The following is a 26,903-nucleotide window of genomic DNA, read 5'->3' as shown; positions in this document are numbered from 1 at the left end:
AAAGTTCGCAACTTTTGCTCGCTGATAAGAAAAGCCTTGCCTGTAGCGGAAGTAGCGTGACGTCACAGGAGCTAGTATTCCTCACAATTCCCCGTTGTTTACAATGGAGCGAGAGAGATTCGGAGCGACAAAGCGATGATTACCCCATTAATTTGAGCGAGGAAGAAAGATTCGTAGATGAGGAACGTTACAGTGAAGGACTAGAGAGGCAATGATGGACATATCTTTTTTCGCTCTGACCGTAACTTAGGTACAAGCTGGCTCATTGGATTCCACACTCTTTCCTTTTTCTATTGTGGATCACGGATTTGTATTTTAAACCACCTGGGATACTATATCCTCTTGAAAATGAGAGTCGAGCACGCGAAATGGACATTTAAAGTGACTTTTAGCTCCACGACAATACATCGGTGACACACTTAGCTACTGAGCTAACGTGATAGCATCGTTCTCAAATGAAGATAGAAACAAAATACATAAACCCCTGACTGGAAGGATAGACAGAAGATCAACAATACTATTAAACCATGGACATGTAACTACACGGTTAAAAATTCTCAGCCGGGTAAGGCTTAACAATACTGTTGCTAACGACGCTAAGGCTAATTTAACAACTTAGCAACCGGACCTCACAGAACTATAATAAAACATTAGCGCTCCACCTAGCCAGCCAGCCCTCATCTTCCCATCAACAGCCATGCTCACCTGCGTTCCAGCGATCGACGGCGCGACGAAGGACTTCATCCGTGGGTTTGGCGGCAAGCATCGGCTAGGCGTAGTAAGTAGTCCTTGTTGTGTTGCTGTAAGTATTGTACTTAGCCGCTAATACACCGATCAATCCCACCTACAACGTTCTTCTTTGCAGCCTCCATTGTTCATTAAACAAATTGCAAAAGATTCACCAACACAGATGTCCAGAATACTGTGGAATTTTGTCGAAGAAAACAAGAGGTTTCTGTATCGGGTCGACGGGGTCCAACCACTTCCGTGGATTTTGTGACGTCACGCGCATAAATCATATCCAAAGGAGTTTTTCAACCGGAAGTGTGGCAGGAATTTTAAAATGTCACTTTATAAGTTAACCCGGCCGTGTTGGCATATGTTGCAATGTTAAGATTTCATCATTGAGATATAAACTATCAGACTGCGTGGTTGGTAGTAGTGGCTTTCAGTAGGCCTTTAAGAGACATTTTAGCTTTTATAAGATATATTTTTTGTAAGAATCACAATTAATAAATATATTTCAGTGAATAACTTATTGTTCAAGTCTGTATATAAATATGTACATAAAGTGTTGTAATTATATTGTAAAATGGATGGACGTTTAAAACAAAACTGTTATTATTAATTAGTAAGTATACATTTTTTTAGCCTTTTTAGAGAAAATCATATCATTGTAGTAAATTATGCAAATTACTCGATGACGTCATGGTGACCACGCCCATAGCCACGCCCCCACCGCCACAGGTATCTTGGCAGTTTATGGGAAACACTGTGCAATCTACTAATACAAGTTTCAATCAATCAATCAATCAATCAATCAATCCAAAAGGCTGCTTTTTCTTTAAAACTGTCTTTGCTCAAAAAATATTCATTAATCGGAATCAATGTCATTATTAGTCGATGAATGAAATAAACATTGTTAATTATTGACCTGTTCAAGGCAGCAAGTACTTCACATCAAATATTATACTTTGAAATATTTTGGGGTGAAAATATTGCATATTTTTTGTGTTTGCAATTAAAAAAAAAAGTAATGTTTTTTTTTCCAATTCTAAACGTAAAATCGTCAGATTGATCTGAGGTTGGTCTACAGAAACTTAAGTGTTAAAAGTCAAAACAACTTTTTTAACACTTTAATGAGTGTTTTGATCTCGAATCATTTGACTGGGATTTTATTTTTTTAAACTGTCATTGCTCAAAACTGAATAATGTATTAAAATCTGAATTATTGACCTATTTAAGGCTCCAATTACTTCACATCAACAACTCGACTTGGGGGAAACTACAGCACATTTTGTGTTTTTGGCATTAAAAAACATGGTTTTCTTTGACAAAAAGGGCAAATGATATCGATGAAATGTATTTTTCAATGATATAGACAGATAGAAGTTGATCTCAAGAGTTGAGCGTTGAATAATAAAAAAACAGTAATATGATTTATTTTGACATGTTTTATGACTGGAGCCCCCCACCTTAAAATGGCTGTTTTAGAGCCGGGATGTCAAAGTGGTTTTAACTGAGGGCCCCATGGCAGTGATGCTGCCATCAGAGGGCCAATAATCGATCAATTTATTTTCATTATTCATGATATACATTATTTCAAGTCATTTTACAGTCAAAACTTTACATTTACAACATTTTACGGTCAAATATAGTGTGTTTTTTTTTTTATTAATTTTTTTTTACAACACTTTACGGTAAATGGAAAAACAGTACCACTGTTTTTTGGTCGGGGGTTTACGGAAAAATCTGGCAGCTTAGTTGGCAGAATGTTTGTGTTGAATTGACTTTTTTTTTTTCACAACATGATATTGTTCATGTAAAAACTGTACACGTTCTTATTTTATTCTGCCAATTTAGCTGCCAGTTTTTGTAGCGTAAAAAACAATGTAGCGTCTTTCCATTTACAGTAATACACCATTAAAAACAAGATTTTACACTCAAAATATGGCAGCTCGGTCAACAGAATTTCAAGGCAAAAAACAGTAGTAGTTTTTTTCAGTTTACAGTAATATGCTGTAAAGCAGGGGTCACCCGTAAGGACCAGATGAGTAGCCCGCTGGCCTGTTCTAAAAATAGCTCAAATAGCAGCACTTACCAGTGAGCTGCCTCTATTTTTTAAATGTTATTTATTTACTAACAAGCTGGTCTCGCTTTGCCCGACATTTTTAATTCTAAGAGAGACAAAACTCAAATAGAATTTGAAAATCCAAGAAAATATTTTAAAGACTTCTTCACTTGTTTAAATAAATTCATTAATTTTTTTACTTTGCTTCTTATAACTTCCAGAAAGACAATTTTAGAGAAAAAATACAACCTTAAAAATGATTTTAGGATTTTTAAACACATATACCTTTTAAATTCCTTCCTCTTCTTTCCTGACAATTTAAATCAATGTTCAAGTAAATGTATTTTTTTTATTGTAAAGAATAATAAATACTTTTTAATTTAATTCTTCTATTTAGCTTCTGTTTTTTCGACGAAGAATATTTGTGAAATATTTCTTCATACTTATTATGATTAAAATTCAAACAAATTATTCTGAAATAAATCTTATTCCAAAGTCTTTTGAATTTCTTTTAAAATTTTTGTTTTGGAAATTCTAGAAGAAATAATGATTTGACTTTGTTAGAAATATAGCTTGGTCCAATTTGTTATATATTCTAACAAAGTGCAGATTGGATTTTAACCTATTTAAAACGTGTCATCAAAATTCTAAAATTAATCTTAATCAGGAAAAATTACTAATGATGTTCCATAAATTATTTTTTTTAATTTTTTCAAAAAGATTCAATTAGCTATTTTTTCTCTTCTTTTTTTCGGTTGAATTTTGAATTTTAAAGAGTCGAAATTGAAGATAAACTATGTTTCAAAATTAAATTGTCATTTTTTTTCGTGTTTTCTCCTCTTTTAAACCGTTCAATTAAGTGTAAATATCATTAATTATAAATAATAACATAGAGTTAAAGGTAAATTGAGCAAATTGGCTATTTCTGGCAATTTATTTAAGTGTGTATCAAACTGGTAGCCCTTCGCATTAATCACTACCCAAGAAGTAGCTCTTGCTTTCAAAAAGGTTGCTGACCCCTGCTGTAAAGAATGACATAAAATGTATTGTCATTTTTATTAATTTGATGTGTAGTTTGCTGCAAAGTTAAGTATTTTTATTTAGACAAAACATGTTTGGAAAGTATGATAATATAGTGTAATATTTGTTGCAATATTGGATACTATTAAATTTTAAAATGTATGCAATTTCATATATTTTTTTCTGTCAAAATGAAACAAACGAAGAACATTTAGTGAGAAAATAGGAACTATTTTATCGACACATATCCCTACTAAGCCACCAGTGCCTCCATGGAAATGCCCCCCTCTACCTCAAAGAACTACTCACCCCCAAATCCTCCACACGACACCTCCGCTCCGGACAGGCTAACCTCCTCCAACCTCCGAGGACAAAGCTACGAACAATGGGAGACCGGGCTTTCTGCTCCGCCGCTCCCAGTCTGTGGAACGCTCTCCCTGACCACCTGAGGGCACCACAGACTGTGGACGCTTTTAAAAAAGGCTTAAAAACCCTTCTTTTTAAAAAAGCCTTTTTTTTTTTTAGATATATGCATACTAGTTTTAGCTATTTGGCTGTTCTAGTTTTTATTTTTGTTGACTTTTGCAGCAAGATGGACAAAAGCATGTGTTTTTGAGGTTGTGCTTGCGGAGGGGGCGGAGTCTCCTCACCTGACCTGCTGCTCTGTAGCGCTCGAAGGGCCCGGGCCAGCTCCTTGAAGCCGTCCAAGTTCTTGTCATTCTGACTGTACAAGAGAATCTTCTTGGCGTCTGAGAAGAGGCGAGAGATTCTGCAGAGCAAAGATGTGCGAGTGACCAATATGTTGTGGCAGGGAAATTGTCAAGTGTCGCTCACATAGAGTCGTTGAAATTGCCCACCACGCCCGGAGACTCTCCCGGCGTTGGGCTGCGGAAGCAGGGATTGTTGGCGTTGCAGAGGATGCCCTGTATCCACGGCAACGTGCCGGCTGAGGGCATGGCCTTGTTGGGAAAATGACCTGAGGACAGGAACAGGAAGTTGTCAATGTTGGCATGCTAAGTCAAGAGGGTCAGAGGGGCTTCACATAATCATGTGCCAGGGCAAGGGGGCACAGCCAGTGACCTTGGCCCCGATGACTGTGTGAACACCACGCAATCAGAACCTTTAGAAGCCAACTGGACTGCTCGTTATCACGCCGCGATTAGATAAGACAACAACACCCGTCTTCTCCTCCATGGCTGTCTTTCAACACGCCTCTCTGACACTAGCAAGGTTGTCACACACCTCCAACTCACACAGTACAATAGAAACACATAGAACTTATACTAGAAACACAATAGAGTAGTGATAGAAACACATAGAACTTATAATAGAAACACGGAGTAGTGATAGAAACACATAGAACTTATAATACAAAGACAGAAGTTGGGATAGAAAGGCATAGAACTTATAATAAAAAGACAGAAGTTGGGATGGATAGCATAGAACTTATAATAAAAAGACAGAAGTTGGGATAGAAAGACATAGAACTTATAATACAAAGACATAAGTTGGGATAGAAAGGCATAGCACTTATAATACAAAGACAGGAGTTGGGATAGATAGCATAGAACTTATAATAAAAAGACAGAAGTTGGGATAGAAAGACATAGAACTTATAATAAAAAGACAGAAGTTGGGATAGAAAGACATAGAACTTATGATAAAAAGACAGAAGTTGGGATAGAACGACATAGCACTTGTAATAAAAAGACAGATGTTGGGATAAAAAGACATAGAACTTATGATAAAAAGACAGAAGTTGGGATAGAACGACATAGCACTTGTAATAAAAAGACAGATGTTGGGATAGAAAGACATAGCACTTATAATAAAAACACAGAAGTTGGGATAGAAAGACAGAACTTATGATAAAAAGACAGAAGTTGGGATAGAACGACATAGCACTTATGATAAAAAGACAGATGTTGGGATAGAAGGACATAGAACTTATAATGAAAAGACAGAAGTTGGGATAGAAAGGCATAGAACTTATGATAAAAGACAGAAGTTGGGATAGAAAGGCATAGAACTTATAATAAAAAGACAGAAGTTGGGATAGAAAGGCATAGAATTTATAATAAAAAGACAGGAGTTGGGATAGAAAGACATAGAACTTATGATAAAAAGACAGAAGTTGGGATAGAACGACATAGCACTTATGATAAAAAGACAGAAGTTGGGATAGAAAGGCATAGAACTTATAATACAAAGACAGAAGTTGGGATAGAAAGGCATAGAATTTATAATAAAAAGACAGGAGTTGGGATAGAAAGGCATAGAACTTTTAATACAAAGACAGAAGTTGGGATAGAAAGACACAGAACTTATAATAAAAAGACAGAAGTTGGGATAGAAAGACATAGAACTTATAATAAAAAGACAGAAGTTGGGATAGAACGACATAGCACTTATAATAAAAAGACAGAAGTTGGGATAGAAAGACATAGAACTTATGATAAAAAGACAGGAGTTGGGATAGAACGACATAGCACTTATAATAAAAAGACAGGAGTTGGGATAGAACGACATAGCACTTATAATACAAAGACAGATGTTGGGATAGAAAGACATAGAGGGACATTGAGTCATGTTCAAATGTGACAGCCGGCCCACACAAAAGAGAAAGAAAAAAGAAACTTTTCATAGGTTTCGTACCAACAAGTAAGAACATGTCAGACGTCTCAAGTCAGTGAATCAGTGCACAACATTCCTGAAACACCAGGAGCCATTCCTCTATGTCTATGAACTATGTCATAGTCCTTCTTCTACTTCTCCTTCTCCACAGTAAAAGTCTATGAACTATGTCATAGTCCTTTTTCTACTTCTCCTTCTCCACAGTAAAAGTCTATGAACTATGTCATAGTCCTTCTTCTCCTTCTCCACAGTAAAAGTCTATGAACTATGTCATAGTCCTTCTTCTCCTTCTCCACAGTAAAAGTCTATGAACTATGTCATAGTCCTTCTTCTCCTTCTCCACAGTAAAAGTCTATGAACTATGTTATAGTCCTTCTTCTACGTCTCCTTCTCCACAGTAAAAGTCTATGAACTATGTCATAGTCCTTCTTCTACTTCTCCTTCTCCACAGTAAAAGTCTATGAACTATGTCATAGTCCTTCTTCTCCTTCTCCACAGTAAAAGTCTATGAACTATGTCATAGTCCTTTTTCTACTTCTCCTTCTCCACAGTAAAAGTCTATGAACTATGTCATAGTCCTTTTTCTACTTCTCCTTCTCCACAGTAAAAGTCTATGAACTATGTCATAGTCCTTCTTCTACTTCTCCTTCTCCACAGTAAAAGTCTATGAACTATGTCATAGTCCTTCTTCTACTTCTCCTTCTCCACAGTAAAAGTCTATGAACTATGTCATAGTCCTTTTTCTACTTCTCCTTCTCCACAGTAAAAGTCTATGAACTATGTCATAGTCCTTCTTCTACTTCTCCTTCTCCACAGTAAAAGTCTATGAACTATGTCATAGTCCTTTTTCTACGTCTCCTTCTCCACAGTAAAAGTCTATGAACTATGTCATAGTCCTTCTTCTACGTCTCCTTCTCCACAGTAAAAGTCTATGAACTATGTCATAGTCCTTCTTCTACGTCTCCTTCTCCACAGTAAAAGTCTATGAACTATGTCATAGTCTTTCTTCTTCTTACTACTTCTCCTTCTCCACAATAAAAGTCCATGTCAGCTTTCTAATGTGACCTGAAGTAAACCCAAGGTCATCTAAGGTGATCTACTGATTAAAGAAGACCTCCTGGTTCTTCTGATGAAGATGATGATGATGATGACCACCTTTATGGTCAAGTTATGACATCCATAAACTATGATCCAATCATAAACTATGATCATTACTATCATAAATACACATGTGGAGGAAGCTCCGCCTCCAACACCTCATTCATCAATCAGCAAAGGAGAAAAGACTCTTATGTGTGAATGGACACACACTTTTAAATGGTGTGTGTGTGTGTGTGTGTGTGTGTGTGTGTGTGTGTGTGTGTGTGTGTGTGTGTGTGTGTGTGCGCGCGTGCGTGCGTGCGTGCGTGCGTGCGTGCGTGCGTGCGTGTGTGTGTGTGTGTGTGAATAAACAGACAAATATATGGTCTGACATAGTGTGTGAACAGACAGACAGATGCAGTCACACTCATGATGTAAACATGAAGAGTTAATATGACAGAGTTAGTGTGATGTAAACATGAAGAGTTAATATGACAGAGTTAGTGCAGGAAAGAAAGATGCAGTCACACTCATGATGTAAACACGAAGAGTTAATATGACAGAGTTAGTGCAGGAATGAAAGATGCAGTCACACTCATGATGTAAACATGAAGAGTTAATATGACAGAGTTAGTGCAGGAAAGAAAGATGCAGTCACACTCATGATGTAAACATGAAGAGTTAATATGACAGGGTTAGTGCAGGAAAGAAAGATGCACTCACACTCATGATGTAAACATGAAGAGTTAATATGACAGAGTTAGTGTGATGTAAACATGAAGAGTTAATATGACAGAGTTAGTGCAGGAAAGAAAGATGCAGTCACACTAATGATGTAAACATGAAGAGTTAATATGACAGAGTTAGTGTGATGTAAACATGAAGAGTTAATATGACAGAGTTAGTGCAGGAAAGAAAGATGCAGTCACACTAATGATGTAAACATGAAGAGTTAATATGACAGAGTTAGTGCAGGAAAGAAAGATGCAGTCACACTCATGATGTAAACATGAAGAGTTAATATGACAGAGTTAGTGTGATGTAAACATGAAGAGTTAATATGACAGAGTTAGTGCAGGAAAGAAAGATGCACTCACACTCATGATGTAAACATGAAGAGTTAAAGGCCTACTGAAAGCCACTACTACCGACCACGCAGTCTGATAGTTTATATATCAATGATGAAATCTTAACATTATAACACATGCCAATACGGCCGGGTTAACTTATAAAGTGACATTTTAAATTTGCCGCTAAACTTCCGGTTCGAAACGCCTCTGCGGATGACGTATGCGCGTGACGTAGCCCGGCGAACACGGGTATGCCTTCCACATTGAAGCCGATACGAAAAAGCTCTGTTTTCATTTCATAATTCCACAGTATTCTGGACATCTGTGTTCGTGAATCTGTTTCAATCATGTTCATTGCATTATGGAGAAGGAAGCCAAGCAAGCAAAGAAGAAAGTTGTCGGTGCGAAATGGACGTATTTTTCGAACGTAGTCAGCCACAACAGTACACAGCCGGCGCTTCTTTGTTTACATTCCCGAAAGATGCAGTCAAGATGGAAGAACTCGGATAACAGAGACTCTAACCAGGAGGACTTTTGATTTGGATACACAGACGCCTGTAGAGAACTGGGACAACACAGACTCTTACCAGGATTACTTTGATTTGGATGACAAAGACGCAGACGTGCTACTGTGAGTATGCAGCTTTGGCTTTTTTTTGCGTATGTACGTAACTTTTTTAAAATATATAAGCTTTATGAACCTTGGGTTAGGTGAACGGTCTTTTGGGCTGAGTGATTGTGTGTGTTGATCATGTGTTTGAATTGTATTGGCGTGTTCTATGGAGCTAGGAGCTAGCAGAGGAGCTAGCATAACACATACCGTACCTACGTGCGCGTCACGTACGTAACTTTTTAAAAATATATAAGCTTTATGAACCTTGGGTTAGGTGAACGGTCTTTTGGGCTGAGTGATTGTGTGTGTTGATCAGGTGTTTGAATTGTATTGGCGTGTTCTATGGAGCTAGGAGCTAGCAGAGGAGCTAGGAGCTAGCATAACAAACACGCAGGTGTTATTATGCAGGATTAATTTGTGGCATATTAAATATAAGCCTGGTTGTGTTGTGGCTAATAGAGTATATATATGTCTTGTGTTTATTTACTGTTGTAGTCATTCCCAGCTGAATATCAGGTACCGTGAGTATGCAGCCTTGGCTGCTAAACATTCGATAACTTGACCGTATGTGCGCGTCACGTACGTAACTTTTTAAAAATATATAAGCTTTATGAACCTTGGGTTAGGTAAACGGTCTTTTGGGCTGAGTGATGGTGTGTGTTGATCAGGTGTTTGAATTGTATTGGCGTGTTCTATGGAGCTAGGAGCTAGCAGAGGAGCTAGGAGCTAGCATAACAAACACGCAGGTGTTTTTATGCAGGATTAATTTGTGGCATATTAAATATAAGCCTGGTTGTGTTGTGGCTAATAGAGTATATATATGTCTTGTGTTTATTTACTGTTGTAGTCATTCCCAGCTGAATATCAGGTCACCCCCGGCTCTCACAGCATCTTCCCTATCTGAATAGCTTCAACTCCCCACTAGTCCTTCACTTGCACTTTACTCATCCACAAATCTTTCATCCTCGCTCAAATTAATGGGGAAATTGTCGCTTTCTCGGTCCGAATCTCTCTCACTTCATGCGGCCATCATTGTAAACAATAGGGAACTTTGCGTATATGTTCAACTGACTACGTCACGCTACTTCCGGTAGGGGCAAGCCTTTTTTTTATCAGATACCAAAAGTTGCAATCTTTATCGTCGTTGTTCTATACTAAATCCTTTCAGCAAAAATATGGCAATATCGCGAAATGATCAAGTATGACACATAGAATAGATCTGCTATCCCCGTTTAAATAAAAAAAATTCATTTCAGTAGGCCTTTAATATGACAGAGTTAGTGCAGGAAAGAAAGATGCAGGCACACTCATGATGTAAACATGAAGAGTTAATATGACAGAGTTAGTGCAGGAAAGAAAGATGCAGTCACACTCATGATGTAAACATGAAGAGTTAATATGACAGAGTTAGTGTGATGTAAACATTAAGAGTTAATATGACAGAGTTAGTGTGATGTAAACATTAAGAGTTAATATGACAGTTAGTGTGATGTAAACATGAAGAGTTAATATGACAGAGTTAGTGCAGGAAAGAAAGATGCACTCACACTCATGATGTAAACATGAAGAGTTAATATGACAGAGTTAGTGCAGGAAAGAAAGATGCACTCACACTCATGATGTAAACATGAAGAGTTAATATGACAGAGTTAGTGTGATGTAAACATTAAGAGTTAATATGACAGAGTTAGTGTGATGTAAACATTAAGAGTTAATATGACAGTTAGTGTGATGTAAACATGAAGAGTTAATATGACAGAGTTAGTGCAGGAAAGAAAGATGCACTCACACTCATGATGTAAACATGAAGAGTTAATATGACAGAGTTAGTGCAGGAAAGAAAGATGCACTCACACTCATGATGTAAACATGAAGAGTTAATATGACAGAGTTAGTGTGATGTAAACATGAAGAGTTAATATGACAGAGTTAGTGCAGGAAAGAAAGATGCAGTCACACTCATGATGTAAACATGAAGAGTTAATATGACAGAGTTAGTGTGATGTAAACATGAAGAGTTAATATGACAGAGTTAGTGCAGGAAAGAAAGATGCACTCACACTCATGTTGCTCGTAGGGCGGGTAACTGAGTCGCACGGCGATGAGGATGAAGAAGATGAGGAGCGGCCAGATGATCTCCACCAGCAGTTGGAGCTGCAACATCAACCTTATTTACAATCTCTGACATGACCTTTCACCTCATGACTAAACATTCATATTTCATTGTGTGTGTTCTTGTATTTCTACCCTTCTTGAGACATGAAGAAGGAAAAGTATCTTCCATATGAGGAGGTGTGAACAAGTGATGACATAAATCAATAACATTGCATCTAATAGACAATGTCTCATTTGGTGGTGACATCTATCAACATGAGGGTGCTCCCAAAAAGGAGGGATTTTTCACATTGACTGTGTGTCGCTTTTAAAAGTGCTCCCCCTCTGGTCAACATAGGAAATAACAAGTGTGTGTACGAAATGTGAAGTGCTTCCCCTCTAGTCAACATATGAAATAACAAGTGTGTGTACGAAATGTGAAGTGCTTCCCCTCTGGTCAACATATGAAATAACAAGTGTGTGTACGAAATGTGAAGTGCTTCCCCTCTGGTCAACATATGAAATAACAAGTGTGTGTACGAAATGTGAAGTGCTTCCCCTCTGGTCAACATATGAAATAACAAGTGTGTGTAAGAAATGTGAAGTGCTTCCCCTCTGGTCAACATATGAAATAACAAGTGTGTGTACGAAATGTGAAGTGCTTCCCCTCTAGTCAACATATGAAATAACAAGTGTGTGTAAGAAATGTGAAGTGCTTCCCCTCTGGTCAACATATGAAATAACAAGTGTGTGTAAGAAATGTGAAGTGCTTCCCCTCTGGTCAACATATGAAATAACAAGTGTGTGTACGAAATGTGAAGTGCTTCCCCTCTAGTCAACATATGAAATAACAAGTGTGTGTACGAAATGTGAAGTGCTTCCCCTCTGGTCAACATATGAAATAACAAGCGTGTGTACGAAATGTGAAGTGCTTCCCCTCTGGTCAACATATGAAATAACAAGTGTGTGTACGAAATGTGAAGTGCTTCCCCTCTAGTCAACATATGAAATAACAAGTGTGTGTACGAAATGTGAAGTGCTTCCCCTCTGGTCAACATATGAAATAACAAGTGTGTGTACGAAATGTGAAGTGCTTCCCCTCTAGTCAACATATGAAATAACAAGTGTGTGTAAGAAATGTGAAGTGCTTCCCCTCTGGTCAACATATGAAATAACAAGTGTGTGTACGAAATGTGAAGTGCTTCCCCTCTAGTCAACATATGAAATAACAAGTGTGTGTAAGAAATGTGAAGTGCTTCCCCTCTGGTCAACATATGAAATAACAAGTGTGTGTAAGAAAATGAAATGCGCCCCCTTTGGCCAAAATTAATTAAAAACATCAATAAATATGTATATAGAGACATACTGTAATAACTTGAAGTAAATAATGAAGATTAAAAAACAATTACAAACAAAACATTTAAAAAACAACAATTGAACTAAAAGCAGTCTTTTTCTCACAATGTGTCGACTTTTTTCTTATAAAATTGGGAACAATTTCTCATATTTTTTCTGTTTCTGTAATATTGCAATATTTTCTCGTAAAATTATTACTTTTTTTATGTAAAATTATTACTTTTTAATGCAAAATGGTGACATTTGTCATATAAAATTCTGACTTTTATCACAATATGACCAACTTTTTTTGTTATTCTTGTAAAATAGTGACATTTTTTGAGTAAAATTATGACTTTTGTCATCATTTTGCAAGGTACAATTCCGATTATTATTATAATATTGCCAACATTTTTAAAGTTTTCTTATAAAATTGTGACTTTCGTCGAGTAAAATGACGACCCTTATCATAAAATTGCCAATTCCAACTTTTATCATAATGTTGCACAAATGTTCAGTTTTTCTTGTCAAATTTTGACTCGCGTTGAGTAAAATTATGACTTTTATTATAACACTGCCAACATTCTAAGTGTTTCTTGTGAAATTGTGACCTTTTTCTTGTGAAATTCCAACTCATTTTTCATAACAAGCTTTTTTATATTTGCATAGTATGTATATATTATTAATTTTGTAAATACACTTCTTTATATATCTAGAAAGGCTGGTCCTAAAGAGGGAGGCATTTTTCTGACTTTCATCACAATATTGCCCATTTTTTTGTTGTTCTTGTAAAATAGTGACATTTTTTTGAGTAAAATTATGACTTTCGTCATCATTTTGCAAGGTACAATTCCGATTATTATTATAAAATTGCCAACATTTTTAAAGTTTTCTTATAAAATGGTGACTTTTGTCGTGTAAAATTACGACCCTTACCATAAAATTGCCAAAATTTTAAGCTTTTTCTTGTAAAATTGCGACTGTTATTGAGTAAAATTCCAACTTTTATCATAATATTGCACAAATGTTCCATTTTTCTTGTCAAATTTTGACTCGCGTTTAGTAAAATGACGACTTTTATCATAATACTGCCAACATTCTAAGTGTTTCTTGTGAAATTCCAACTCATTTTTCACAACAAGCTTTTTTATATTTGCATAGTATGTATATATTATTCATGTTGTAAATACACTTCTTTATATATCTGGTCCTAATGAGGGAGGCATTTTTCTGACTTTTAACACAATATTGCCCATTTTTTTGTTGTTCTTGTAAAATAGTGACATTTTTTGAGTAAAATTATTAATTTTGTCATAATTGTGCCAAGTAAAATTCAGATTATTATTATAATATTGCCCAAAAAAATTTGTTTTCTTATTAAATTGTGACTTTTGTTGAGTAAAATGATGACTCTTTTCATAAAATTGCCAAAATTTTAAGCTTTTTCTTGTAAAATTGCGACTGTTATTGAGTAAAATTACAACTTTTATCATAACATTGCACAAATGCTCAGTTTTTCTTGTCAAATTTTGACTTGCGTTGAGTAAAATGATGACTTTTATTATAACACTGCCAACATACTAAGTTTTTCTTGTGAAATTGTGACCTTTTTCTTGTGAAATTCCAACTCATTTTTCACAACAAGCTTTTTTATATTTTCATAGTTTGTATATATTATTCATGTTGTAAATACACTTCTTTATATATCTAGAAAGGCTGGTCTTAATGAGGGAGGCATTTTTCTGACTTTCATCACAATATTGCCCATTTTTTTGTTGTTCTTGTAAAATAGTGACATTTTTTGAGTAAAATTATGACTTTCGTCATCATTTTGCAAGGTACAATTCCGATTATTATTATAAAATTGCCAACATTTTTAAAGTTTTCTTATAAAATGGTGACTTTTGTCGAGTAAAATGACGACCCTTATCATAAAATTGCCAACATTTTAAGCTTTTTCTTGTAAAATTGCGACTGTTATTGAGTAAAATTCCAACTTTTATCATAATGTTGCACAAATGTTCAGTTTTTCTTGTCAAATTTTGACTCGCGTTGAGTAAAATGATGACTTTTATCATAATACTGCCAAAATTCTAAGTGTTTCTTGTGAAATTGTGACCTTTTTCTTGTGAAATTCCAACTCATTTTTCACAACAAGCTTTTTTATATTTGCATAGTATGTATATATTATTCATGTTGTAAATACACTTCTTTATATATCTAGAAAGGCTGGTCCTAAAGAGGGAGGCATTTTTCTGACTTTTATCACAATATTGCCCATTTTTTTGTTGTTCTTGTAAAATAGTGACATTTTTTGAGTAAAATTATGAATTTTGTCATAATTGTGCCAAGTAAAATTCAGATTATTATTATAATATTGCCAAAAAAAAATTGTTTTCTTATTAAATTGTGACTTTTGTCGAGTAAAATGACGACTTTTCATAAAATTGCCAACATTTTAAGCTTTTTCTTGTAAAATTGCGACTGTTATTGAGTAAAATTACAACTTTTATCATAATATTGCACAAATGTTCAGTTTTTCTTGTCAAATTTTGACTTGCGTTGAGTAAAATTATGACTTTTATTATAACACTGCCAACATTCTAAGTTTTTCTTGTGAAATTCCAACTCATTTTTCACAACAAGCTTTTTTATATTTGCATAGTATGTATATATTATTCATGTTGTAAATACACTTCTTTATATATCTAGAAAGGCTGGTCTTAATGAGGGAGGCATTTTTCTGACTTTCATCACAATATTGCCCATTTTTTTGTTGTTCTTGTAAAATAGTGACATTTTTTGAGTAAAATTATGAATTTTGTCATAATTGTGCCAAGTAAAATTCAGATTATTATTATAATATTGCCCAAAAAAATTTGTTTTCTTATTAAATTGTGACTTTTGTCGAGTAAAATGATGACTCTTTTCATAAAATTGCCAACATTTTAAGCTTTTTCTTGTAAAATTGCGACTGTTATTGAGTAAAATTCCAACTTTTATCATAACATTGCACAAATGTTCAGTCTTTCTTGTCAAATTTTGACTTGCGTTGAGTAAAATGATGACTTTTATCATAATACTGCTTATCATAATACTGCCAACATTCTAAGTTTTTCTTGTGAAATTCCAACTCATTTTTCACAACAAGCTTTTTTATATTTGCATAGTATGTATATATTATTCATGTTGTAAATACACTTCTTTATATATCTAGAAAGGCTGGTCCTAAAGAGGGAGGCATTTTTCTGACTTTCATCACAATATTGCCCTTTTTTTTGTTGTTCTTGTAAAATAGTGACATTTTTTGAGTAAAATTATGAATTTTGTCATAATTGTGCCAAGTAAAATTCAGATTATTATTATAATATTGCCAAAAAAAAATTGTTTTCTTATTAAATTGTGACTTTTGTCGAGTAAAATGACGACTCTTTTCATAAAATTGCCAACATTTTAAGCTTTTTCTTGTAAAATTGCGACTGTTAGAGTAAAATTGCGACTGTTATTGAGTAAAATTGCGACTGTTATTGAGTAAAATTCCAACTTTTATCATAATATTGCACAAATGTTCCGTTTTTCTTGTCAAATTTTGACTCGCGTTGAGTAAAATGATGACTTTTATCATAATACTGCCAACATTCTAAGTGTTTCTTGTGAAATTGTGACCTTTTTCTTGTGAAATTCCAACTCATTTTTCACAACAAGCTTTTTTATATTTTCATAGTATGTATATATTATTCATGTTGTAAATACACTTCTTTATATATCTAGAAAGGCTGGTCCTAAAGAGGGAGGCATTTTTCTGACTTTCATCACAATATTGCCCATTTTTTTGTTGTTCTTGTAAAATAGTGACATTTTTTGAGTAAAATTATGACTTTCGTCATCATTTTGCAAGGTACAATTCCGATTATTATTATAAAATTGCCAACATTTTTAAAGTTTTCTTATAAAATGGTGACTTTTGTCGAGTAAAATGACGACCCTTATCATAAAATTGCCAACATTTTAAGCTTTTTCTTGTAAAATTGCGACTGTTATTGAGTAAAATTACAACTTTTATCATAACATTGCACAAATGCTCAGTTTTTCTTGTCAAATTTTGACTTGCGTTGAGTAAAATGATGACTTTTATTATAACACTGCCAACATACTAAGTTTTTCTTGTGAAATTGTGACCTTTTTCTTGTGAAATTCCAACTCATTTTTCACAACAAGCTTTTTTATATTTTCATAGTATGTATATATTATTAATTTTGTAAATACACTTCTTTATATATCTAGAAAGGCTGGTCTTAATGAGGGAGGCATTTTTCTGACTTTCATCACAATATTGCCCATTTTTTTGTTGTTCTTGTAAAATAGTGACATTTTTTGAGTAAAATTATGACTTTCGTCATCATTTTGCAAGGTACAATTCCGATTATTATTATAAAATTGCCAACATTTTTAAAGTTTTCTTATAAAATGGTGACTTTTGTCGAGTAAAATTACGACCCTTATCATAAAATTGCCAACATTTTAAGCTTTTTCTTGTAAAATTGCGACTGTTATTGAGTAAAATTCCAACTTTTATCATAATGTTGCACAAATGTTCAGTTTTTCTTGCCAAATTTTGACTCGCGTTGAGTAAAATGATGACTTTTATCATAATACTGCCAAAATTCTAAGTGTTTCTTGTGAAATTGTGACCTTTTTCTTGTGAAATTCCAACTCATTTTTCACAACAAGCTTTTTTATATTTGCATAGTATGTATATATTATTCATGTTGTAAATACACTTCTTTATATATCTAGAAAGGCTGGTCCTAAAGAGGGAGGCATTTTTCTGACTTTTATCACAATATTGCCCATTTTTTTGTTGTTCTTGTAAAATAGTGACATTTTTTGAGTAAAATTATGAATTTTGTCATAATTGTGCCAAGTAAAATTCAGATTATTATTATAATATTGCCAAAAAAAAATTGTTTTCTTATTAAATTGTGACTTTTGTCGAGTAAAATGACGACTTTTCATAAAATTGCCAACATTTTAAGCTTTTTCTTGTAAAATTGCGACTGTTATTGAGTAAAATTACAACTTTTATCATAACATTGCACAAATGTTCAGTTTTTCTTGTCAAATTTTGACTTGCGTTGAGTAAAATTATGACTTTTATTATAACACTGCCAACATTCTAAGTTTTTCTTGTGAAATTCCAACTCATTTTTCACAACAAGCTTTTTTATATTTGCATAGTATGTATATATTATTCATGTTGTAAATACACTTCTTTATATATCTAGAAAGGCTGGTCTTAATGAGGGAGGCATTTTTCTGACTTTCATCACAATATTGCCCATTTTTTTGTTGTTCTTGTAAAATAGTGACATTTTTTGAGTAAAATTATGAATTTTGTCATAATTGTGCCAAGTAAAATTCAGATTATTATTATAATATTGCCCAAAAAAATTTGTTTTCTTATTAAATTGTGACTTTTGTCGAGTAAAATGATGACTCTTTTCATAAAATTGCCAACATTTTAAGCTTTTTCTTGTAAAATTGCGACTGTTATTGAGTAAAATTCCAACTTTTATCATAACATTGCACAAATGTTCAGTCTTTCTTGTCAAATTTTGACTTGCGTTGAGTAAAATGACGACTTTTATCATAATACTGCCAACATTCTAAGTTTTTCTTGTGAAATTCCAACTCATTTTTCACAACAAGCTTTTTTATATTTGCATAGTATGTATATATTATTCATGTTGTAAATACACTTCTTTATACATCTAGAAAGGCTGGTCCTAAAGAGGGAGGCATTTTTCTGACTTTCATCACAATATTGCCCTTTTTTTTGTTGTTCTTGTAAAATAGTGACATTTTTTGAGTAAAATTATGAATTTTGTCATAATTGTGCCAAGTAAAATTCAGATTATTATTATAATATTGCCAAAAAAAAATTGTTTTCTTATTAAATTGTGACTTTTGTCGAGTAAAATGACGACTCTTTTCATAAAATTGCCAACATTTTAAGCTTTTTCTTGTAAAATTGCGACTGTTAGAGTAAAATTGCGACTGTTATTGAGTAAAATTGCGACTGTTATTGAGTAAAATTCCAACTTTTATCATAATATTGCACAAATGTTCCGTTTTTCTTGTCAAATTTTGACTCGCGTTGAGTAAAATGATGACTTTTATCATAATACTGCCAACATTCTAAGTGTTTCTTGTGAAATTGTGACCTTTTTCTTGTGAAATTCCAACTCATTTTTCACAACAAGCTTTTTTATATTTTCATAGTATGTATATATTATTCATGTTGTAAATACACTTCTTTATATATCTAGAAAGGCTGGTCCTAAAGAGGGAGGCATTTTTCTGACTTTCATCACAATATTGCCCATTTTTTTGTTGTTCTTGTAAAATAGTGACATTTTTTGAGTAAAATTATGACTTTCGTCATCATTTTGCAAGGTACAATTCCGATTATTATTATAAAATTGCCAACATTTTTAAAGTTTTCTTATAAAATGGTGACTTTTGTCGAGTAAAATGACGACCCTTATCATAAAATTGCCAACATTTTAAGCTTTTTCTTGTAAAATTGCGACTGTTATTGAGTAAAATTACAACTTTTATCATAACATTGCACAAATGCTCAGTTTTTCTTGTCAAATTTTGACTTGCGTTGAGTAAAATGATGACTTTTATTATAACACTGCCAACATACTAAGTTTTTCTTGTGAAATTGTGACCTTTTTCTTGTGAAATTCCAACTCATTTTTCACAACAAGCTTTTTTATATTTTCATAGTATGTATATATTATTAATTTTGTAAATACACTTCTTTATATATCTAGAAAGGCTGGTCTTAATGAGGGAGGCATTTTTCTGACTTTCATCACAATATTGCCCATTTTTTTGTTGTTCTTGTAAAATAGTGACATTTTTTGAGTAAAATTATGACTTTCGTCATCATTTTGCAAGGTACAATTCCGATTATTATTATAAAATTGCCAACATTTTTAAAGTTTTCTTATAAAATGGTGACTTTTGTCGAGTAAAATTACGACCCTTATCATAAAATTGCCAACATTTTAAGCTTTTTCTTGTAAAATTGCGACTGTTATTGAGTAAAATTCCAACTTTTATCATAATGTTGCACAAATGTTCAGTTTTTCTTGCCAAATTTTGACTCGCGTTGAGTAAAATGATGACTTTTATCATAATACTGCCAAAATTCTAAGTGTTTCTTGTGAAATTGTGACCTTTTTCTTGTGAAATTCCAACTCATTTTTCACAACAAGCTTTTTTATATTTGCATAGTATGTATATATTATTCATGTTGTAAATACACTTCTTTATATATCTAGAAAGGCTGGTCCTAAAGAGGGAGGCATTTTTCTGACTTTTATCACAATATTGCCCATTTTTTTGTTGTTCTTGTAAAATAGTGACATTTTTTGAGTAAAATTATGAATTTTGTCATAATTGTGCCAAGTAAAATTCAGATTATTATTATAATATTGCCAAAAAAAAATTGTTTTCTTATTAAATTGTGACTTTTGTCGAGTAAAATGACGACTTTTCATAAAATTGCCAACATTTTAAGCTTTTTCTTGTAAAATTGCGACTGTTATTGAGTAAAATTACAACTTTTATCATAACATTGCACAAATGTTCAGTTTTTCTTGTCAAATTTTGACTTGCGTTGAGTAAAATTATGACTTTTATTATAACACTGCCAACATTCTAAGTTTTTCTTGTGAAATTCCAACTCATTTTTCACAACAAGCTTTTTTATATTTGCATAGTATGTATATATTATTCATGTTGTAAATACACTTCTTTATATATCTAGAAAGGCTGGTCTTAATGAGGGAGGCATTTTTCTGACTTTCATCACAATATTGCCCATTTTTTTGTTGTTCTTGTAAAATAGTGACATTTTTTGAGTAAAATTATGACTTTCGTCATCATTTTGCAAGGTACAATTCCGATTATTATTATAAAATTGCCAACATTTTTAAAGTTTTCTTATAAAATGGTGACTTTTGTCGAGTAAAATTACGACCCTTATCATAAAATTGCCAACATTTTAAGCTTTTTCTTGTAAAATTGCGACTGTTATTGAGTAAAATTCCAACTTTTATCATAATGTTGCACAAATGTTCAGTTTTTCTTGCCAAATTTTGACTCGCGTTGAGTAAAATGACGACTTTTATCATAATACTGCCAAAATTCTAAGTGTTTCTTGTGAAATTCCAACTCATTTTTCACAACAAGCTTTTTTATATTTGCATAGTATGTATATATTATTCATGTTGTAAATACACTTCTTTATATATCTAGAAAGGCTGGTCCTAATGAGGGAGGCATTTTTCTGACTTTTATCACAATATTGCCCATTTTTTTGTTGTTCTTGTAAAATAGTGACATTTTTTGAGTAAAATTATGAATTTTTTCATAATTGTGCCAAGTAAAATTCAGATTATTATTATAATATTGCCCAAAAAAAATTGTTTTCTTATTAAATTGTGACTTTTGTTGAGTAAAATGACGACTCTTTTCATAAAATTGCCAACATTTTAAGCTTTTTCTTGTAAAATTGCGACTGTTATTGAGTAAAATTACAACTTTTATCATAACATTGCACAAATGCTCAGTTTTTCTTGTCAAATTTTGACTTGCGTTGAGTAAAATGATGACTTTTATTATAACGGGGACGGCGTGGCGAAGTTGGGAGAGTGGCCGTGCCAGCAATCTGAGGGTTGCTGGTTCAATCCCCACCTTCTACCATCCTAGTCACGTCCGTTGTGTCCTTGAGCAAGACACTTCACCCTTGCTCCTGATGGGACTGGTTAGCGCCGTGCATGGCAGCTCCCGCCATCAGTGTGTGAATGTGTGTGTGTGAATGGGTGAATGTGGAAAATAGTGTCAAAGCGCTTTGAGTTCCTTAAAAAGGTAGAAAAGCGCTATACAAGTACGACCCATTTACCATTTACCATAACACTGCCAACATTCTAAGTTTTTCTTGTGAAATTGTGACCTTTTTCTTGTGAAATTCCAACTCATTTTTCACAACAAGCTTTTTTATATTTGCATAGTATGTATATATTATTCATTTTGTAAATACACTTCTTTATATATCTAGAAAGGCTGGTGTTAATGAGGGAGGCATTTTTCTGACTTTCATCACAATATTGCCCATTTTTTTGTTGTTCTTGTAAAATAGTGACATTTTTTGAGTAAAATTATGACTTACGTCATCATTTTGCAAGGTACAATTCCGATTATTATTATAAAATTGCCAACATTTTTAAAGTTTTCTTATAAAATGGTGACTTTTGTCGAGTAAAATTACGACCCTTATCATAAAATTGCCAACATTTTAAGCTTTTTCTATTAAAATTGCGACTGTTATTGAGTAAAATTCCAACTTTTATCATAATGTTGCACAAATGTTCAGTTTTTCTTGTCAAATTTTGACTCGCGTTGAGTAAAATGATGACTTTTATCATAATACTGCCAAAATTCTAAGTGTTTCTTGTGAAATTGTGACCTTTTTCTTGTGAAATTCCAACTCATTTTTCACAACAAGCTTTTTTATATTTTCATAGTATGTATATATTATTCATGTTGTAAATACACTTCTTTATATATCTAGAAACGCTGGTCCTAAAGAGGGAGGCATTTTTCTGACTTTTATCACAATATTGCCCATTTTTTTCTTGTTCTTGTAAAATAGTGACATTTTTTGAGTAAAATTATGAATTTTGTCATAATTGTGCCAAGTAAAATTCAGATTATTATTATAATATTGCCCAAAAAAATTGTTTTCTCATTAAATTGTGACTTTTGTCGAGTAAAATGACGACTCTTTTCATAAAATTGCCAACATTTTAAGCTTTTTCTTGTAAAATTGCGACTGTTATTGAGTAAAATTACAACTTTTATCATAACATTGCACAAATGTTCAGTTTTTCTTGTCAAATTTTGACTTGCGTAGAGTAAAATTATGACTTTTATTATAACACTGCCAACATTCTAAGTTTTTCTTGTGAAATTCCAACTCATTTTTCACAACAAGCTTTTTTATATTTGCATAGTATGTATATATTATTCATGTTGTAAATACACTTCTTTATATATCTAGAAAGGCTGGTCCTAAAGAGGGAGGCATTTTTCTGACTTTCATCACAATATTGCCCTTTTTTTTGTTGTTCTTGTAAAATAGTGACATTTTTTGAGTAAAATTATGAATTTTGTCATAATTGTGCCAAGTAAAATTCAGATTATTATTATAATATTGCCAAAAAAAAATTGTTTTCTTATTAAATTGTGACTTTTGTCGAGTAAAATGACGACTCTTTTCATAAAATTGCCAACATTTTAAGCTTTTTCTTGTAAAATTGCGACTGTTAGAGTAAAATTGCGACTGTTATTGAGTAAAATTGCGACTGTTATTGAGTAAAATTCCAACTTTTATCATAATATTGCACAAATGTTCCGTTTTTCTTGTCAAATTTTGACTCGCGTTGAGTAAAATGATGACTTTTATCATAATACTGCCAACATTCTAAGTGTTTCTTGTGAAATTGTGACCTTTTTCTTGTGAAATTCCAACTCATTTTTCACAACAAGCTTTTTTATATTTTCATAGTATGTATATATTATTCATGTTGTAAATACACTTCTTTATATATCTAGAAAGGCTGGTCCTAAAGAGGGAGGCATTTTTCTGACTTTCATCACAATATTGCCCATTTTTTTGTTGTTCTTGTAAAATAGTGACATTTTTTGAGTAAAATTATGACTTTCGTCATCATTTTGCAAGGTACAATTCCGATTATTATTATAAAATTGCCAACATTTTTAAAGTTTTCTTATAAAATGGTGACTTTTGTCGAGTAAAATGACGACCCTTATCATAAAATTGCCAACATTTTAAGCTTTTTCTTGTAAAATTGCGACTGTTATTGAGTAAAATTACAACTTTTATCATAACATTGCACAAATGCTCAGTTTTTCTTGTCAAATTTTGACTTGCGTTGAGTAAAATGATGACTTTTATTATAACACTGCCAACATACTAAGTTTTTCTTGTGAAATTGTGACCTTTTTCTTGTGAAATTCCAACTCATTTTTCACAACAAGCTTTTTTATATTTTCATAGTATGTATATATTATTAATTTTGTAAATACACTTCTTTATATATCTAGAAAGGCTGGTCTTAATGAGGGAGGCATTTTTCTGACTTTCATCACAATATTGCCCATTTTTTTGTTGTTCTTGTAAAATAGTGACATTTTTTGAGTAAAATTATGACTTTCGTCATCATTTTGCAAGGTACAATTCCGATTATTATTATAAAATTGCCAACATTTTTAAAGTTTTCTTATAAAATGGTGACTTTTGTCGAGTAAAATTACGACCCTTATCATAAAATTGCCAACATTTTAAGCTTTTTCTTGTAAAATTGCGACTGTTATTGAGTAAAATTCCAACTTTTATCATAATGTTGCACAAATGTTCAGTTTTTCTTGCCAAATTTTGACTCGCGTTGAGTAAAATGATGACTTTTATCATAATACTGCCAAAATTCTAAGTGTTTCTTGTGAAATTGTGACCTTTTTCTTGTGAAATTCCAACTCATTTTTCACAACAAGCTTTTTTATATTTGCATAGTATGTATATATTATTCATGTTGTAAATACACTTCTTTATATATCTAGAAAGGCTGGTCCTAAAGAGGGAGGCATTTTTCTGACTTTTATCACAATATTGCCCATTTTTTTGTTGTTCTTGTAAAATAGTGACATTTTTTGAGTAAAATTATGAATTTTGTCATAATTGTGCCAAGTAAAATTCAGATTATTATTATAATATTGCCAAAAAAAAATTGTTTTCTTATTAAATTGTGACTTTTGTCGAGTAAAATGACGACTTTTCATAAAATTGCCAACATTTTAAGCTTTTTCTTGTAAAATTGCGACTGTTATTGAGTAAAATTACAACTTTTATCATAACATTGCACAAATGTTCAGTTTTTCTTGTCAAATTTTGACTTGCGTTGAGTAAAATTATGACTTTTATTATAACACTGCCAACATTCTAAGTTTTTCTTGTGAAATTCCAACTCATTTTTCACAACAAGCTTTTTTATATTTGCATAGTATGTATATATTATTCATGTTGTAAATACACTTCTTTATATATCTAGAAAGGCTGGTCTTAATGAGGGAGGCATTTTTCTGACTTTCATCACAATATTGCCCATTTTTTTGTTGTTCTTGTAAAATAGTGACATTTTTTGAGTAAAATTATGACTTTCGTCATCATTTTGCAAGGTACAATTCCGATTATTATTATAAAATTGCCAACATTTTTAAAGTTTTCTTATAAAATGGTGACTTTTGTCGAGTAAAATTACGACCCTTATCATAAAATTGCCAACATTTTAAGCTTTTTCTTGTAAAATTGCGACTGTTATTGAGTAAAATTCCAACTTTTATCATAATGTTGCACAAATGTTCAGTTTTTCTTGCCAAATTTTGACTCGCGTTGAGTAAAATGACGACTTTTATCATAATACTGCCAAAATTCTAAGTGTTTCTTGTGAAATTCCAACTCATTTTTCACAACAAGCTTTTTTATATTTGCATAGTATGTATATATTATTCATGTTGTAAATACACTTCTTTATATATCTAGAAAGGCTGGTCCTAATGAGGGAGGCATTTTTCTGACTTTTATCACAATATTGCCCATTTTTTTGTTGTTCTTGTAAAATAGTGACATTTTTTGAGTAAAATTATGAATTTTTTCATAATTGTGCCAAGTAAAATTCAGATTATTATTATAATATTGCCCAAAAAAAATTGTTTTCTTATTAAATTGTGACTTTTGTTGAGTAAAATGACGACTCTTTTCATAAAATTGCCAACATTTTAAGCTTTTTCTTGTAAAATTGCGACTGTTATTGAGTAAAATTACAACTTTTATCATAACATTGCACAAATGCTCAGTTTTTCTTGTCAAATTTTGACTTGCGTTGAGTAAAATGATGACTTTTATTATAACGGGGACGGCGTGGCGAAGTTGGGAGAGTGGCCGTGCCAGCAATCTGAGGGTTGCTGGTTCAATCCCCACCTTCTACCATCCTAGTCACGTCCGTTGTGTCCTTGAGCAAGACACTTCACCCTTGCTCCTGATGGGACTGGTTAGCGCCGTGCATGGCAGCTCCCGCCATCAGTGTGTGAATGTGTGTGTGTGAATGGGTGAATGTGGAAAATAGTGTCAAAGCGCTTTGAGTTCCTTAAAAAGGTAGAAAAGCGCTATACAAGTACGACCCATTTACCATTTACCATAACACTGCCAACATTCTAAGTTTTTCTTGTGAAATTGTGACCTTTTTCTTGTGAAATTCCAACTCATTTTTCACAACAAGCTTTTTTATATTTGCATAGTATGTATATATTATTCATTTTGTAAATACACTTCTTTATATATCTAGAAAGGCTGGTGTTAATGAGGGAGGCATTTTTCTGACTTTCATCACAATATTGCCCATTTTTTTGTTGTTCTTGTAAAATAGTGACATTTTTTGAGTAAAATTATGACTTACGTCATCATTTTGCAAGGTACAATTCCGATTATTATTATAAAATTGCCAACATTTTTAAAGTTTTCTTATAAAATGGTGACTTTTGTCGAGTAAAATTACGACCCTTATCATAAAATTGCCAACATTTTAAGCTTTTTCTATTAAAATTGCGACTGTTATTGAGTAAAATTCCAACTTTTATCATAATGTTGCACAAATGTTCAGTTTTTCTTGTCAAATTTTGACTCGCGTTGAGTAAAATGATGACTTTTATCATAATACTGCCAAAATTCTAAGTGTTTCTTGTGAAATTGTGACCTTTTTCTTGTGAAATTCCAACTCATTTTTCACAACAAGCTTTTTTATATTTTCATAGTATGTATATATTATTCATGTTGTAAATACACTTCTTTATATATCTAGAAACGCTGGTCCTAAAGAGGGAGGCATTTTTCTGACTTTTATCACAATATTGCCCATTTTTTTCTTGTTCTTGTAAAATAGTGACATTTTTTGAGTAAAATTATGAATTTTGTCATAATTGTGCCAAGTAAAATTCAGATTATTATTATAATATTGCCCAAAAAAATTGTTTTCTCATTAAATTGTGACTTTTGTCGAGTAAAATGACGACTCTTTTCATAAAATTGCCAACATTTTAAGCTTTTTCTTGTAAA

General features: G+C 32.6%; 1 protein-coding gene across 1 annotated transcript in view; it reads right to left on the bottom strand.

Moving 5' to 3' along the window:
• The window catches only part of LOC133645046 (phospholipid-transporting ATPase ABCA1-like), a 116,919-nt gene that overhangs the window by 84,289 nt on the left and 5,727 nt on the right, over nucleotides 1-26,903 (bottom strand). Inside the window, exons 3-5 of the mRNA XM_062039836.1 lie at nucleotides 11,269-11,362; nucleotides 4,646-4,787; nucleotides 4,462-4,580 (exon numbers count right to left, since the gene is read on the bottom strand). Of these exons, the coding sequence (XP_061895820.1) occupies nucleotides 4,462-4,580; nucleotides 4,646-4,787; nucleotides 11,269-11,362 (355 nt within the window). The remainder of the gene's footprint in view (nucleotides 1-4,461; nucleotides 4,581-4,645; nucleotides 4,788-11,268; nucleotides 11,363-26,903) is intronic.

The sequence above is a fragment of the Entelurus aequoreus genome, linkage group LG28, assembly GCF_033978785.1.
Source record: "Entelurus aequoreus isolate RoL-2023_Sb linkage group LG28, RoL_Eaeq_v1.1, whole genome shotgun sequence".
In the NCBI taxonomy this organism is placed as follows: domain Eukaryota; kingdom Metazoa; phylum Chordata; class Actinopteri; order Syngnathiformes; family Syngnathidae; genus Entelurus; species Entelurus aequoreus.
This window is presented reverse-complemented; position numbering and strand designations above follow the sequence as displayed.